This window comes from Neophocaena asiaeorientalis, unplaced genomic scaffold, assembly GCF_003031525.2.
Source record: "Neophocaena asiaeorientalis asiaeorientalis breed wild unplaced genomic scaffold, Neophocaena_asiaeorientalis_V1.1 scaffold59, whole genome shotgun sequence".
NCBI lineage: Eukaryota > Metazoa > Chordata > Mammalia > Artiodactyla > Phocoenidae > Neophocaena > Neophocaena asiaeorientalis.
The window spans coordinates 10,293,916-10,311,423 of record NW_020174268.1 but is presented as its reverse complement, the minus strand read 5'-3'; the positions used below and the strand labels follow the sequence as shown (position 1 = coordinate 10,311,423).

Here is a 17,508-nt window from a genome sequence, read left to right as displayed (position 1 = left end):
GCAGGCGGACTCCCAACCACTGCGCCACCAGGGAAGCCCTCAACTCTTTTTAACTGCATAAAATGACCTTAAAGTTCAGATGGAAGAACCAATTTCCAAAAATGGATAAGAAAAGTATGAAAATATAGTGAGAGAAAGCTAGCCTTATCAGATGTTAGAATATACTATAAATCTGCTCATCAAATCAATATGGTATCATCACAACATAAAGTCACTAGATTGGAACAGAATAAAGAACTCAAATAGGGCTTCCCTGGTGGCGCAGCGGTTGAGAGTCCGCCTGCCGATGCAGGGGACACGGGTTCGTGTCCTGGTCCGGGAAGATCCCACATGCCGCGGAGCGGCTGGGCCCGTGAGCCATGGCCGCTGAGCCTGCGCATCCGGAGCCTGTGCTCTGCAACGGGAGAGGCCACAGCAGTGAGAGGCCCACGTACTGCAAAAAAAAAAACAAAACAACCCAGAACAGAGCCATGTGTGTAAATGAAAACTTAAGATAAATGTATTATTTCAAATCACCAGGGAAAACAGATTAGTTAATAAAGACTGCTGGCATGAATGGACTGACTACCATCTGCAAAAAAAATTAAGATGAACCTCTATTTCACCCCTATGTGAAAATAAATTCTAGAGGGAGTAGGAATCTTACAAGGCCTAAATTACCTGGACTACCTAGGGTTAAGAATTTCTAAACTAAGGTAACTTGGTTCCAGCTTTTCTTTCACAGCCTCTATCTGTCTATGCAAAAATGTAAAACTCTAAGGGCAAGAGGTACCACAAACAAGGGCAAGAAATAAAATGACAAATTTTGGAAAAAATGTTCTGCAACTTTAGTCAGAGTACTCAGCTGCAAACAACGGAGCCACTCTGGCTAGAAAAAAAGAATTTATTGAACACTAGAAAGTAACTTTGAGTCTCTGGGAAGGGCAGAATTAAATTAACACAGAACTTACTTTAAGTTCTATCCCTACCCTACACATATACAGAAATAAATGGCAAGTGAATGAAAAGCTCTACATTTAAAAAGAATCACTACAATAGTAATTAGAGAATGTAGGTGTCACAATGTTGAAATGGGAAAGGGTTTCCTAAACAAGACACAAAATTCAGGAGAGTCAAATAAACAATAACTGATCGAAATAAAAATTAAACTTTTGTAAAAGACAGACAAAAGGAGAAAGGAGCTAAATCAGCCTTATCAGATTGGCAAGAGTAAAAAAGAAAAAAAAAAGCCCCAAACTGATAATATCCCATTTTGAAAGGGGGTGAAGAAACCCTATGCTCACATACCTTCACTGGTAGGTATAAACAGGTGCAGTCTTTTTGGAAAACAATTTGACAAGATAGAGAAAAATATTTACACTCCGTATCCTGTATTCCCAATGGGCCCAAAGAAAAAGGCTGAACTGGAATATGCTGGGGAGGTTCAGCCCTTCTGAGCACCTTCTTACAAGCCTTTCCTTCCCACGGCAGACAGAATGTGCCCAAATGGCGACACGCATTAAGTCGGTGATGCTTTTCCACAGCCTGTCCGTTTCCTGCTCATGAAGAATGGTTCTTGTTTCTACAACCTGCTCGTGTTCACACATGTGGGCAGAGGCTGCTTTAGTGGAACCTGTATGTTGCACTCAGATCCATCGTCATGCTCCAGGGCTGTGCTCCCTGTTAGGACACCACCGCATCCCACAACTGCCCCCTCCAGGTGTACCATGTACAAGTTATTGACTTTTAATACCCCGTAACGACATGATTTTACCTGCTGCTACTGGATTAGGAGTATATGGAGGTGGCGGGGGCACACCTGGAGCTATGACATTGGCTAATGGTACCAGACCTGCATTGTTATAAGCACCTAAAATAAAAAGATAATAGAAAAAAATATATAAAATTTAGCATCATTCTGAGTTCAAACTGTATTGACGCAGCTATCTAATTTATTTCTAAAACTGTTATATAGTACAGTTGCATTTTACACAGAGGTTTGGGTCTATGGTTGAGTGAAAAGTGAGATCAAATGAGACAACCAGAGACTTCTATTTCCCACTGCAGGCTCACTCCAGACATAACTCACTGCAGGGCATGGTGGGCAGAACCGGCCAGATTTAAATGATCTGCCTTTTCTGTCAAGCAGACACACTCGGCCTTTTTAAGTTAAATGCATTAATGATGCCTCTGAATACCAACTATCAAAAAGGGATTCAAGATCATTTACCCATAAGCAAAAACCCATAAAAATAATTAATGATGAGAAGTAATATACAATTAATTTATCAAAAGGAAAATATCCTAAATAAACTCTGTCTTCTCCATTGTTGCAGACCAAGACACATGGCAAAATAAAGCTCATGACAGCATATTTCATAAGTGCTCCAGATTTCCAAAGTACATATATCAACATTTACTTTCAACTTAATAAAGAGCAAAAAGAAAAAAAAGTAAAGTCTGAAAGAGCGCCTTACTTGGTGCAATAGTTGCATGCGGCCGGCATGGAGGTATCGGATAAGGAACGGGTTTATGTGGATTGTATGTTGAAGGAGGCTAAATGAGGGGGAAAGTACAGCAGTTAGGAGAAAATCAAGTAAGCCGTCTCCTGGCAAAACAAACTACAACTTGTCTTTCAAAATGTTTAGGCCTAAGAGGCCAAAAATGCCCCAGCATATCAAATGCCACTGCACTAATACATGGTACAAATGAGGAAAATGGCTTTAATAAATGTGGTTCCTATTAAATTCCAAAGATAGATCCTGCCAAAGACTGCTGTGGAGGTGTTTATTTTTTAATTTCAGTTGTAAATCATCTCCAGCGAAGGGCCAAACCTTATCCTAAACAGCAGATTCTTCTCTGACCCAGTCTATATTAATCCAAGAATTCCTATCTCCTCCTATGGAACAGCTACTCAAGAACTTCCAACATCCTCCTGAGAATTCATCTTATCATTCTTACCCTCTTTTCTCCTTTTGGAAGAAAAAAGCACTACTTCCTTTAGCATCTGGCGTTCTGACAACTCTAGTAGAACGTAGACTGGAATTATGAATTCAGTAACTTAGTCTTTTTGCCTTTTGAAATCCACAAATCTTTCATTTTAGAGTTGATAGAACTTATGTAAGTAACAAGGAACATTCAAAGGGTTGATCTCCAGAGAACCGGAGGTATCCAAAGATAGGCCACATGCTGTACTTTTAACTACAGAGAGAGAGAGAGAGAAAGACAGAGACAGAGAGAGAGGATGCTAGAGCACGCACACCCACTTGAGGCGGCTGGCACTCACGCTCCTGCAGCAGAGGGGATCCACTGGTGGTTAGGGACCCAGACTCTCTCTAGTGCTCATAACGGCAGCCCTGGATGAGGTACTAGTCCTGCACGAGGGCTATGATCTGTGACTACCTTGCTATAAACAACTGCCACTGGAGTTCTTGGCAGGTGGGCAGGTGGGACTGCAGAGTGGCTGTGTGGAGGCCTCCAGTACGTCAACTCCAACAATCCTTCAACCCACGGGCTTCTCTTCTCCTGTTCAGTTCATATTCCAATCAATCATTCTAACCACTCCCTTGAAAATACTCTCCACCTCCTAGCTCCATTCTTACTTCACTAACACTAATGCTAATTCAGCCACCAAACCACAGCCTTCGTTAAAGTGAACTCTCCGCACTCCACATGTCCAAGCAAACAGCTGAATGTGGCTGCAGCAAAAAGTAAAAACAGTTCATCTGGTCTACCTTTAAAATAAGATATTAAACTTCAATAGGGCCCTTAACACTGTTAAACAAGTTTACTATATTTCCCTAGGCCATTCCCTTTCCTAGAGTTTCTAGTATACTTTAAGCTTCACAACACAAAAATGAAACTTATGCCTTGAACAGACAGAAAACTAAATGTAAGAGTTAAGACTTATTCCATCATTTATTTTCTAAACATACTGGTTTGGACGGTCCAAGAATCCGTGCAGCTATTCCTTTGCCTTCGTTGGTACACTCTTCACCATCTTTCTTCAAAGGGGTTCCCTATTAAAAGAAAGAAAAAGGAAAGATAATTGAGACTTAAAAAAACCCAAACAAACCCAAAAGCAAAAACAGAACAAAACAAGACATCCACTGTATTACACAGAAAAGGATGTAACTTGGCAGGAGATTAAGGACTTGGATTGCAAACCCAATCCTGCCCCGGCTGCCTGATGCTGACAAAGTCCTCGACCCTCCTCTGCCACAGAACCCTCATAACACGTACAGAGGTAGAAGGAAACACACAATACACATGGAGATGACAGAAGAGGATAAAGTATGTTCTAATTTTTTTGGGCTTCCCTGGTGGTGCAGTGGTTAAGAATCTGCCTGCCAATGCAGGGGACACGGGTTGGAGCCCTGGTCCGGCAAGATCCCACATACTGCGGAGCAACTAAGCCCATGAGCCACAACTACTGAGCCTGCGCTCTAGAGCCCACGAGCCACAACGACTGAGCTCGCATGCCACAACTACTGAAGACCGCGCACCTAGAGCCCGTGCTCCACAGCAAAGAGAAGCCACCACAATGAGACGCCTGTGCATCGCAACGAAGGGTAGCCCCCGCTCGCCACAACTAGAGAAAGCCCGCGTGCAGCAATGAAGACCCAACACAGCCAAAAATAAAAATAAATAATTTTATTAAAAAGTACATTCTAATTTTTTCTCTGTGCAACAGGAACAGCCAGAGACAGACCTCCAATGTTACAGTATGTAACGCTCAAAGAATCAAAAAGAGTTCTTGTATTACAGTTGAAAATAAGTAATAAAAAATGGTGTTTTCTATAAGCAGTAAGTGTGACAGCTTATACCGACCTCATTCAAGTCTGCTGTAATTAACAGATCAAAATAAGTTGACACCCTATTACAACGTGTCCCCCCGATAGCATGTGTTTTAAATGGTACATACTAGTATGGAAGCCAGCTTCCAAGGTGGCCCCCAGTGACCCTCAGCTCCTACTGCCCTTGTGCAGCCCTCCAGTCCTTTTATACAGGACTGACCTGTATAAAAAACAGGATATTCCAGAAATGATGGCCGTTGACTCCCAAGTCTGAGTGATAAGAGAAAACACAGCTTCCGCTGGCCTTCTCCGGGACGATCTGCTCTGGTGGAAGTCGGCTGCCATGTCAGGAGGTACTCAAGCAGCACTAAGGAAAAGTCCTTATGGCAAGGAACAAAGACCCCCTGCCAACAGCAACACTAATTCGCCAGGCATGTGAATGAGCCACCTCGGAAGCTAGGCTTGTGTTTCAACCAAGCCATCAGATGACTACAGCCTCATGAGAAACCCTGAGCCAGAACCAAGCTAAGCCTTTCCTAGATTCCTGATACATAGAAACTGCATGAGATACTAAATGTTTACTGTTTCAATCCACTAAGTTCTAAGGTTATTTGTCACACTGCAATAAAAATATACCATTCTATGAAAAAATTATTTCACAAAGAATTCTGAGGAACACTGGGTGATACAAAAACAAGTGTATTTCTTACAGGACTTCTCAGAGCCTTTATTATGCAACATGATTCTCCAGGAAGGAGACGCTGCATTCAGAGTTTCCCAAACACACTTAACTGTGAAACTGTCTGCAGAATACCGAGAATTTGAGAAATACTCCTTTACTACATGTAAATCAGTGCTTCTAAAATACTTGGAAAAATAAAACCAAATCATCCTCTTTTCCATTTGGCTTGTTCTTCTCTACATTTTACGCAAATAGTTTAATACAGCTTATGTATGAACTTTCATTCAGCAGTGAATCTATGAATTACGTTGCTGACATAGCAAAATCCCTTTCCTTTGTAGACACGTCATCAACTGGCATTTTCTTTAAATATCATTAACTATGCTCAATTTCATATGAAGAGGTTTTGTATATAGCCACAAAAGTATACTTACTGGGAAAATTCCATTTATGCGACTAGGTTTTCCTTTGGGATATGGATTTCCTGGGATTGTTCCACAAGAAGATATCATAGCATGAGGAGCTTTGCAGCCCGCCTTGAAAGCCTGTAAAATAACAAAGAAGAGGGTGGTTAAAAAAAAAAAAAAAATCAAATAAACTCACAAAGTAAGTATTCTGGATGTTGGGAAGCCCTGCTACATAACGTGAATTAAGGAACAGCATCACATTCAATCTGTTCATACATCGATCAGCACTTCCACTGGTGAACATGACCAAAATTAATAAGTAAAATCACTTCATTTAATGGAATTATTTAAATGGTAATAATGTTTTTAATGTCACAGATAATAGACTCCTATACAAAGATATCTTCACAATGGATTTTGTAAATTGTGTACAAAGAAGTCCATTTACTATTTGATATGTCTCATTTCTCCAACGACCAAGAAATAACACTGTCCAACTCAATAAACACCAAGCTCACATTACAGGTAAGGCAAAGAGAGCACAGCCATGAAAGAGACATGGTCTCCACTCTGAAGAAGTTTACATAACTTAGTGGATAAAACACAAACAACAACATGGGACACTGGGTGTCCAGAGAGCTATACTGATGAAAAAGTAAGAGTTCTCTGGGTACCAGTGTTCAACATAATGTTACATAATTATGAGATATACTGAAGGATGAGATCTTGGTCTAGCTTATTTATTATTGTGTCCCCAGCCTCTGAAATGGTGCCTAACACATACTGAATTAGTGCTCAATAAATATTTATTAAAGGAATGAAAAGCACTGTAATAGGTGACATATATTCTAATGGATCTATACTGTATAAGAATATCAAGTAATTATACATATGCTGTATTTTATAGGTATATATGATATTATTAGCTATATAATCCAGCCCCGTACTAAACATGCCAACCCTACAAATCATCTCAATTTTTGGCTATTATAAATAGTACCAGGGTGAGTGCCCTTATATATGAATGTGTATGTTTCTATTTATTTCCTTAGTATAAATTCCTAGAAATAGAATTTTGTGGTCAAAAGGTGCGAACATTTTAAAGGCTCTGCGAGTTTGCCTTTCAGACAAGTTGTACTAATTTACATTGATTAAAGGACCTATTCCACAGAAGACTCAGGCCCAGATTATTCCTGAGATGGGAAAGTCACATGATCAGAATGCTTCATAAGGAAGAAAACTACAGTAGTAAATGCTTAATGCCTCAAAGAATTTAGTCAAAAAACTCGATGAAGTTATTAAAGTAAAGAAACGTGGGCTCAGATCTTGCTTTTGCTACAATAACTTATGACTAAGGCAAGTTCTCCACTCTCCTGCGCTTCATGGAGGGCGTGAGGATTAAATACGATTGAGCTGCAGCTCCTAGGGGAGCAGTCCATGCCTTCCTCTAGCAGGTTTCTAATCACTAATTCAGTTTCCAACCATCACAATCCTAAGAAAGAACTACCTTAAATGACGAATCAAGTTTTCTAGGCTTGGACAAGTACTACTTCCCCCACTCTTACAGATTTTAAATTAAAAAACTGCAATCTTGCTTTGTTACTCATCTTTTATGAATTTGATGAAAATAAGCCCAATGACAAAGCGAATTTAAACAGTCAAGTTCCTAAATACATAAAATGAAAGACAAAAGCTTGGAGCCATGGCAGAGCTACCAAGGGACCGAGAATAAACACCCCATGAGGCTCACGCTGAGGGCTGGCCTCTCACTCTCAAGCCGTCTCTTCATTCACCAGTGTCCCCCCCCGCCAGCCCTAAAGACTGCTGGGGTGTCATTCTTAACCCATAACAGCACTCAGGTTATTCAACAAAGTTAACATAGGAATAAGACTGTACTGTTTTCTTCATCAGCATTCAGAAAAACCAACATACCATTTATAGAGCAATCTTGAGGAAATTACCTGTTCAAGCACTCTCTTGCACCGTTTCTTCTCAGACATATTTATCCTGAACAGATCTTCAATGGGACGAGAATTCTGTGCATCGACAATGTTTCTACCAAGCAAATACAATTTAGCTTTTCATTTAAGAAGCTGGACACACATATTTAATACATAGATATATCTGAGTAAGCTTGTCCCCATGACATAATGAGGAAAGTATGATGATTTAGTTTTAATTGGTGAATGTAAATAACATGTTTATATGAAGATGGTAAATATAATAACTGAACTGACATTTATCTGGCTACCTGAAAGTAACAAAGTAATACTTCAAATAAAAATCACTGTTTTGAGATTCTTGCAAATATACCCTCTCAATGAGTGTCAGGAGAGCTACTGGCAACAGAACAAACCCATGTGCTAAATGCCTAAAAATCATGGTTGATCTAAAAATGAAGTTTAACCTTATGCTTCATTTTAATTTTGTGCTTTTTGTGGTCATTTACAAATATATAAGGGACTTAAAAATGCATATGCTGTAAATAAACAGCAACTTCTAGACTCTTACATTATAGGAGAGTAGGTTCCTTTTCTCTTACATCCATCACAATCCTTTCTCAAATGTCGTGCTGGGTGCTTTCACACATCTTACAGTGTGTAAAGTTCACATCCCTACTAAGTAGATGAGATCCTTATTCTCACAAATGAGGAAAATAAGATCCAGAAAGAGTAAGTATATATTAAGTCAAAAAAAAAATACACGTTGTCAGAACGTGGAAGAACCCATCCAACTATAAGTCCTCTGGCTTTATCACCAAGCCTTTCACGTTATTCAGAGTGGGAATGCAAAGCAAGTCACTGAAATGCAGACAAACTGAAATAATTAAACTCGATAAGCCCCACTATTTTATAAGTTATGACCATGTGTAATAAGCACACTAGATACTTAGATATAAGAATTCAGCTCTATGCTTGCATAGTTTTATTAGAGTTCCATTTACTAACATAATTCTGATACATTAACATACACTAATGAGTTAAAAAGCGTTTAAAAAGTCTTCCAAATTTTTCTCCAATGAAGTAAAAAGAAAGAAATACTCACGAAGCTAGCAGTTCAAGAGCAACTAGCTTGTCTTTACTGAAGGTGAAACAGTTGAGTATATTGACCACTTCTGCTGGGTGAACAGCCACCATTTTCTATTAATATAAAAAATAATGAGAAATTTTTTCAACATAAGAAATTTTCATGCAAGAAACTGCCTTTTGGGGGGAGTGTAATTAAATGTTCTTAATATAAATATTTGAGATGAAAACTGCTTAATCAAAAGTAAGTCCTAACAACTGTGTGAATTAAAATTAGGCTTTTCAACTAACTACTTTAATTGAAGAGCTAAGTTCTCCTATGTGCTCCTTCTTATCCACATTTCTCAATATGTTCATCTATGGAAAAAAAAATTTAGATGCTCTACTTTCCTCAGAAAGGCTATATAAAAAGGGATATTTACAACTGTGGGAGACACGCTGCTCGGGAAGTTAGAAAAAAATTCTATTCCTCAGTTAGAGTGCTAGGTACACCACAATCAGAACTTCCTAGTGAAGTCCATGGCACTGAATAGTGTTATTAAAGAAAGGTACTCCAATGACATCATTAGAGGAAAGATGGGTTAAACAGGTTTCTTTACTGAACTTTCTTAAGAGCCTTGTTAACGTGCGCTGTGACAATCCAAGATTGTGTGGACTGTTACATAATTTATTTGCCTAGGATACCTATATCTTTGAAAAGCAGGTCAATTTATAAATGTATGTTAACAGTGCAGGAAATTCAAAGGCAAAGTCAGGATAAGGAGACCAGTTAGAATTAACTGATCAACAAAAGTGGTTTTCAAACACTTTAACTCCTGTACCGCCAAAAGAACTGGTAAAACCATATACCCCACTGCGTGTTTTTAAATTGACATCTAAAAATTTTACCGGAAGTTTTACGTACCTGCAAAAGATAGATTTCCTTATATGTAAGTTTATTACATATTTCTGAAAACCTTGGAACTACTGATCTAGTTCATTTACTTTCTGAAAATGTCCATAACAGAACCTGTCAGTCAGTCTTCAGTAGGAAAACAGCCAAATCAGACTTACTCTGTCTGTAAGTGCACTATGGTGTGCCTGTGCAGCCTTCTCACCTCTGATTTTTAATTCTAAGGTAGGTGGATAGGCAGGTCAGCCTAAGAGCTTTGTCATGAGTTTGCTGTCCTGATAAAATAAGGCAAGGTCCCCATCAGTATTTCTTACGGAAGCTCTGTTTTGCTCTCCCTCTCAGGATAGTGCATTGTCTCTTTGGTCCTTAGAGAAAGATTTTCACCCCTAGCTGATGGGTGAGACAACCCTTTTTTTTTTTTTTTGGTAAAGCAGAAAAAAGGCTATTGTTAAAGAGAAGAAGCACTAACAGACCCAGCACTTTCTTAGGCAAATTAGTTTAGGAAGCTAAGGACTGTAGATTTCCTTAAAGCGATCAATGCCTGATACTCCCAGGAAAATCTTCCTATACAGCCAGGTCCTGTTTGACTTTGATGCCTCTGTTAATCTAGGCTCTAGAGCTGTGCTATCCATATAGTAAGTCGCCACTAGACACATGTGCCTGTTTAAATTGAAATTAAATAATACCTTAAAAATACCCTTCCTCAGACAGATGACATGTTTTAAGTGCACAAAAGCCACAGGTAGCCAGTGGTTACCATAGTGGATAGAGCTGATATAAAACATTTCCATCATCGCTGAAAGTTAATTTGGACAGTGTTGGTCTAAAAAATTAAGTATAAACCAGTCTGACTATTCTTCTAAGACTAAATACAAGAGGGTGAAGATATACAAAAATAAAAGTAAATAAAAATACTTAAGAATTCAAGCCCTGTTTTGCTTGCTTATAAATACTTTCTACTCCAATCTGCCAATTAGGACCCTGTACAATTTAACAGTACAGTACATATGATTTATATTTACAAGTTTTAATTTTTTAACATAGTTATTTTGAATAATCAAAGTATAATGAAACTTAGCGTATCTAATGGAAACAAATTACAACTTGAGATGAATTAGAGAAAACTAGGGGAGAATTCAAAATAGTTAAATTTTACATTCTAAGGAAAAATACTTACATGCTGTAATGCTTTCATTGCCTTCAACTGAGGCTCAGCCCAGGAGAAATATCTCAGTAAATCAACCACCTGAAAGCAAAGAACTAATTTAGCTCTAATGACAAGGTGTTTGCAAACATTTCTCCAAGATGTATTTCAGTACTTTGAATTACTATTCAAAGTGTGCCGCCTAGGCCCCAGGGATGAGGCATAAGCATGACACCAGAGTTCAGACTGGGCTGATGGAGTAGCCAAGTGCAGCTACTGAAATTTAAATCAACTGAAATCAAACCAAATCAAAAACTCAGTTCCTTACTGGCACAAGCCATATTTTAAGCGCTCAACAGCCATATGAAGCTGGTAGCTACCATGATGGTTACTGCAGAGAGAGAGAGCATTTCCACCATCACAGAAAGTCTTGGACAGCATTGGTCTAGAATAAAGGAAAGTATAAGGTACAGGAAGAAGAAAGTACCTGAAAAAAAGGAAAGCTGGAAAAGTACTAGATGGAGATAAAAACATCGCGGAGGAATATAAAGATACAGTATGAATGGAAAGTTTCAAAACATTTAGCGGAGAATAACAGTTTTAATCAATCACAAAAGGGTGTTCAGTGCTGTGGTTTAGTGCAGGTTCACTAACTTCTACTCTTTAACTCACATCTGGAGGGCATACTACTCTTACTTAGACCACAGATCTATTCCCTAAAAATGTAAGAATTACCCTGAATCACGCCAGCAGCTTCTAAATGGTAAGTCATTTTGAGAGCACAGCCAGCCAGGCTCTCTCCCACTACCACCAGTGAAGTTCAAGTGAACGAGGGAGATACTGTGCAACAGCCAGGAAGAGGTGAGCAGACACCACAATCACAACACTGAAGTCTCTGTGTGGTCACCACCACCTGGGTTCACTGCCTCTAAGGACATCCCAAAAGGGGAAAAAAAGACTCAAGACGAGAGGGTAATAAAAGCTGGGTTAATGAATTAGTTTACTGTGAGCTCCTAAAAATGTGTTAAGGCTTCAATTATTCCACAAAGCGAGGTTAATGTTAGGAACTGGTGTGGTCTGTGAAGAAGAGTAAAAACACTTTTCACTCCTTAATGAGAGATACATAAATAGCAAACAAGTATTGTGGGTACTTTCTACACAATTTTCTAAGAGTGTATGCCCTTACTTTTATGAGAATAATGTTTTTACTATATACAGTAAATGCTACCTGGGACTTTACCAACCATAAAACTTTATAACTTATCATGTATGATTATTATATTATAATATAATAATCATTATAATAAGCTTAGAAGGTCACACTTAGAAAGTAGCTTGATAAAATTTTTAATAACTTTAGCAAAGTAATTAAATTTTTAGCAAAGTCATTAAATTTCCACAGTAGGAAGTTATCTACAAAATTTCACATATATACACAGAAACACAAAAGAGAAGGAAAGAAAAGCTATCAGCTATGTGAAATTATCAATCTTTCTCTGAAACATTTAAATTTTTAAAAAAGCATAAGGCAATTTTGAAAAGTAATGGGATAGCTGCAAAACCCTCATTAAATAGGCAGCAACACGTGCCAGTCACAAAGCAGCTTTGAGGAATTCAGTAGGCAGAACTACAGGCTTAAAGTTATTTAAGTCTTGAAAGTCTTGAGAAACAGATGAAAAGTTGGAGCATTTACTAACTCAATCTATAGATTCATCCACTGTCTACCCTACTCACGTTCCCAACCTTTTCTGTTCTTCAGATGTACATTTCCATTTCTGGTCTATTTCTCTATCAAGTATTTTCCAAGTATCTCTTGGAAATCCAGCTTTCTCTGCATATGTGTGTGTGTATATACGTGCAAACCTGTTTTTCAAAATCAGCAAACTCCCCCTAAAGTTGGGTGAAAGTCCCCACTAAACTACCACACTGAAAGTATCAGTCTTCTGGCAGTTACAGAAACTACTTATTAGACACTATTTTTTTCTTATTTGCTAAAATTTTTACATAGTGGCTTCATGTAAGAACATATATCACCATTTGTTCAAGTTTTATAAAATGTAGAGAATTTTGCAATTACTGACTCATAAATACTGTACAATTTTGGGTATGTTTACCATTAGAAGTTTACAACATATGATACTGTGCCCAGAATATAAACACTTTGAACTGCTTTCTTCAGACACTGCATTTTAAAATCATGTTAGCATATGATTTCGTGGTGAAAGTGGGTATGTTTATAAACTATCCCAACTATAAATCATGTAAAGTTTTCTGCTAAAACTGAAAGCTTCTAAAGTTCCTGAATAAACACAGCAACAAAGTAAAAGCAATTCTGAACTTGACCAGCAGGTAAATAAAGACACTAATCAGCACATCAGTGTGAAAAAAAAAAGAACCAAAAAAATGCTGTTGCTTAAACAAATAAAGGAGTACCTGTTCACTGGAGAAATATCCATGCACATATTCAATTGCTTTTAACTTGTACTCTGTCAAAACAGCCTAAAAAACATAGAAAAACAGAATGAATATATGTAATCATATGCACATATCAAAATTGCCTAAGCGACTCAAACAGCCCTGGCACAAGGAGGCCGATAAAGTCACCATGGTGATGTGACATTCTATCTTCCCAAGTTCCATGCTGTAAGGGATACACTGAGACAGCCGGAAAAGCCCCTGGGCCTCCCTACTCACTCCTACAAAGGAAGGGAACAGAATTGTGAGAGATATGATTCGACATTAATAGAAATTAAGTATTCCTGGAAAAGTAGTTGTAGTTTTAAAGCATCCAAAATTCAACAAGCCGTCATTTTTAAGGTTAAACGTACTACCCATCACTCATTCATCAGATAATTATTTATTGTACACCTATATGTGCTAAGTGATAGAGAAACATGGATAAGACGTGGTCTAGTCCAGGCTCTCAGTATTTCTACAGGGATGTGAACCCAGGAGCCAATCTGTGCGCCTGACACTAACTGGCAGTGTGGCCTCTGAAAGGCATTTTAATTGCCCTGAGAGCCTCCTCACCAATCACTACCCACCTCAGTTACTGTGAGGATTAAAACAGTCGAGAGTAGATGTGACACAAAATAGGGAAGTTCAGAGAGAAGTCGATGGCCTTGACCCAGCACTATCTAGCGCCGAACGAAATCATGTATGATCTCCTTGCAACTATATGATAAGCTTACAGATGGAAACACCAGACTATCAAAATTTGGTAACAACTACTCATTAAAAATCCACTAATCCCCTTTGTATGGTGACAGATGGTAACTAGACATACTGTAGTGGTCATTTTCTAGTATACAGAAACACGGACAGTGTTGTAGGTCAGTTACACTCCATAAAAAGAAACATCAACTAATCCCTTTGCATTCACTACAAAACAATCATATTTGTACTTTTCACATGCATCATTCTGCTAAGAGAAAATACTTCGACCAGTCAACAGAGAAACACATCCAGGGAGCTCTGTAGCTGAATTTTCACTGAAAAAGGGGAGGGAATGGTATTCTGGATAATGTACTCTTGGGAGTTCGAGTATTATTGCCATTATTGGACACAATCAAAAGCAAGTTTCTGGCCCAAATCCTGGATTGTGTTGATGCCAAGTCATGTCTTAATTTTTTGATCAGCACCTGAGAGGCCCAGCTGTATCCCCGGGCACAACACCATGGCACTCAGGAGTCAGACTACCCAACTTTGAACAGTGCTCTCCTCCCTCACCAGGTGGGTAACTTTGAGCTGGCTGGTTAACCTCACAGATATTAGATCTGACCTCTGTAAAATGAGGGTTGCTAGGAGGATCTAATCAAATAACGCATGGAGAAAGTGCTTAGAACAGACACACTCAGTTAAGTGCTCAATAATAAATGATTATTATTATTACCCCCTTCTTCAAAAGCAAATTAAATATTGCTTTTTCCCCTCCTATTTCTTTTTCTAGTGTCTTCTTACATGGCTTTGTTTTAAATGACAGTTGTGACAGCCAGTATTACCTACAGAAAGATACTACCTGGTTTAAACCGACTTACATTTACAAAGTCTGAGAGCAATTTTTAAAAAGCCAACAGTAATTCACATACTTAGATATGCTTATATATTCATCCCATTTTAATAGCCTAATACCATGTTGATGTGTCTAATTATTTGGCATAGACAGCAAAAGATGTATTTTGATTTCAGACCAGAAATAAGGACTTAAGTTGCTATGTATTTGACTTTAATCTCTGGAAAATTTCCTATTCCCCTCATTAGTAATTACTATGTCATCTTCCCAGACTTTAGAAGGGAGAGAATATGCAAACCAACACTCTATAGCTTCCAAAGGTAGAAATCAACTGGTCTACCCGAACAAATTATTTTCTCATAAACTGTAGTTTAACATCAGCTCATGAACAAATTGTGGCAAATTCTAAGCATATAATTATCAAGCTAATGTTTTATTGAAAATTTTCATTGGACAAATTGTGTTTGCAAAAGCAGAAATTCAAAAAAAGAACACTCAATATCCTACAAATGTAAATTTAACCTAACACTCAAATTTGACGAAGAAAAAAGCTTTAAAAAGGATGAAAGAAAACAAACATTTTGCTTTACAGAGAATGAAGAAAAACAGCATACAAGCAATTTTATTAATAACTTCGTAAGCTGAAATAAATAATAATCACCAGAGCACAAGGTAACAAGTCTTTTCGCGTCAACAAGGGTCTTAAAGATATGAAAATGGCGAGATAATTGCCCGGAAATTCTAAGCAAAGGACCCTGTATTAGCATAAGAATGGTTAGTCAGTTCTTCCAGGTTTAACTTTGTAAACTTTTTGCACTTGAAATAGTGTTAGGCTCGAGGGTACATGCCAAATTTTTTGCTGTCTGGTTCATTCTGGGAGGTAGGCTATGCACAATAGCCTCAAAATGAAGCAAAAACTTGAAAGTAGGAGAAAAAAGTTTTGAAATGCGAGTGTTTGAAGCCCATTCCTAAGAATGACTTTAAACTTAATGCCACACTTACTAGGACACTAATTTTGTCCTGCACAGGCAACAAATATAGTCCGCTTATACTCAGATTTTAAAAACCTGTAATAATAACTACCGTTAAAGAAACTCCCTACGCTATTATCTCTAGTTTTCACTCACTCTTACGTTACTAAAGAGGAAATCGGTTCAGAAATATTAAAATCACTTATCCGAAACTACAGAGCTATTAAAGATTTGCAGCGGGTTTCGGAACCAGGGGATCTGAATATAATATCCGCAACACCGCACTGATTCTCAAGAAGTTTAGCGTTAACATAATTTCTATTTGTATCGTGAAATATATCAAGATTTAAACTCCTACTCTACACGTTAAAATTCCAACCAGTTTTGCAATCCTTAAGCCCGTATTTTACACTATCTGCACGCAGTCCCTCAAAGAGAATCAATCACGAGAATTCGTAGCTCACAGATTTAAGGAATTGAGTGCAATTACCTTTCTAATTTCATCCAGCACCGTTTCAAAGGACTTTTTGTCCATCTTGACTACTATCTCGACGAGAGGAGTTAGTTTCAATTACAAAACGTTCATCCCTGGTCCGCTCCGATAGTAAAAACGTTTACAGCTGAGAAGTAAAAAGACTCAGGAGCAGAATAAAGGATGCGAAGAGGTAGAGTACTTCAAACTCTGCAAAAATTTCTAAAAGTGGAGACTTATAAAAACTTTTTATTAAAAACAAAACCCGTCAGGCTTCCCCAGCTTCTTTACACAAAGCTTCAGGACCCCCTCGGGGAAGAGAAACCCGAGGTTCGGTATGCGGCGGCAGAGCGTCGGTCCCCGCAGCTCAAAGACATGCGCCGCCGGGGGAAGGTCCGGAAGCCGCCTTCCCGAGTGGAGCGGCCCGGAGAGCAGAGGCACCCGCGCCCCGAATCCCGCGGGCGGCGAGGAGGGAAGCACCGGCTTCTCGGCCCGCACTTGCACCTCGGCCGCCGCCGGCCGCCCCTCACCGCCGCGAACCGGGCCTCATGGCCCGCCTCGCGCTCACTCCCAGCAGCTCCGCCGGACTCCTGGGTCCCGTAGCCCGGGCAGCAGCGGCCTGGCAGCTCTTTGTTACCAGCTGCCACCGCTTCCGGGAGCGGGCCGGCGGCCGGCGAGCACCGGGAGCCGGGCGAAGGGGGTACGGTCTCAGGTAGGGGGACTCCCGAAGACCGCAGCGCCAACGGCGCCAAGAGCCCTTCCTGGTTTCCCCCAGAGCTTCCCCCGGCTCGTGGGGTCCTTCAACGGAGCCCGTCGCGCCAGAGTAAACTCAACTCTGCGCCGTCTGCTGAAGCCACTCTTCGCGGAGAGCCTGTGGAGGGGGCCTGGTGTGGGAATGTAGGTGTCCATAGCGGATGCCTGGATGTCTCGGAATTGGATGAAGTTGAAGTCTTTCCCAGAGCGTGAAAGTTATTAATCAAACCTTAATTCTAAGGTTTGATTGTGCTAATTATTGGTTGTTAAGTCTGAATTTAAAAGAATGAACGTCGAGTGGTTAAGGCATATCTAAGGGCGCCCCGATTTTGGCGGACCGGAGAGGTCCACAGCATGGACCGTCCGAAGGGTGG

At 39.4% G+C, this 17,508-nt stretch overlaps 1 protein-coding gene across 1 annotated transcript in view; it reads right to left on the bottom strand.

Annotated features, from left to right (window-relative positions):
- PROSER1 (proline and serine rich 1) overlaps positions 1 to 16,534 on the bottom strand; it is a 46,913-nt gene extending 30,379 nt beyond the window's left edge. The window contains exons 1-9 of the mRNA XM_024755637.1: positions 16,400 to 16,534; positions 13,360 to 13,425; positions 10,960 to 11,028; positions 8,910 to 9,004; positions 7,826 to 7,919; positions 5,892 to 6,002; positions 3,915 to 3,998; positions 2,457 to 2,535; positions 1,754 to 1,849 (exon numbers count right to left, since the gene is read on the bottom strand). Coding sequence (XP_024611405.1) covers positions 1,754 to 1,849; positions 2,457 to 2,535; positions 3,915 to 3,998; positions 5,892 to 6,002; positions 7,826 to 7,919; positions 8,910 to 9,004; positions 10,960 to 11,028; positions 13,360 to 13,425; positions 16,400 to 16,444 — 739 coding nt within the window. The 5' untranslated portion in view covers positions 16,445 to 16,534. The remainder of the gene's footprint in view (positions 1 to 1,753; positions 1,850 to 2,456; positions 2,536 to 3,914; positions 3,999 to 5,891; positions 6,003 to 7,825; positions 7,920 to 8,909; positions 9,005 to 10,959; positions 11,029 to 13,359; positions 13,426 to 16,399) is intronic.
- Positions 16,535 to 17,508: the final 974 nt, after the last annotated feature.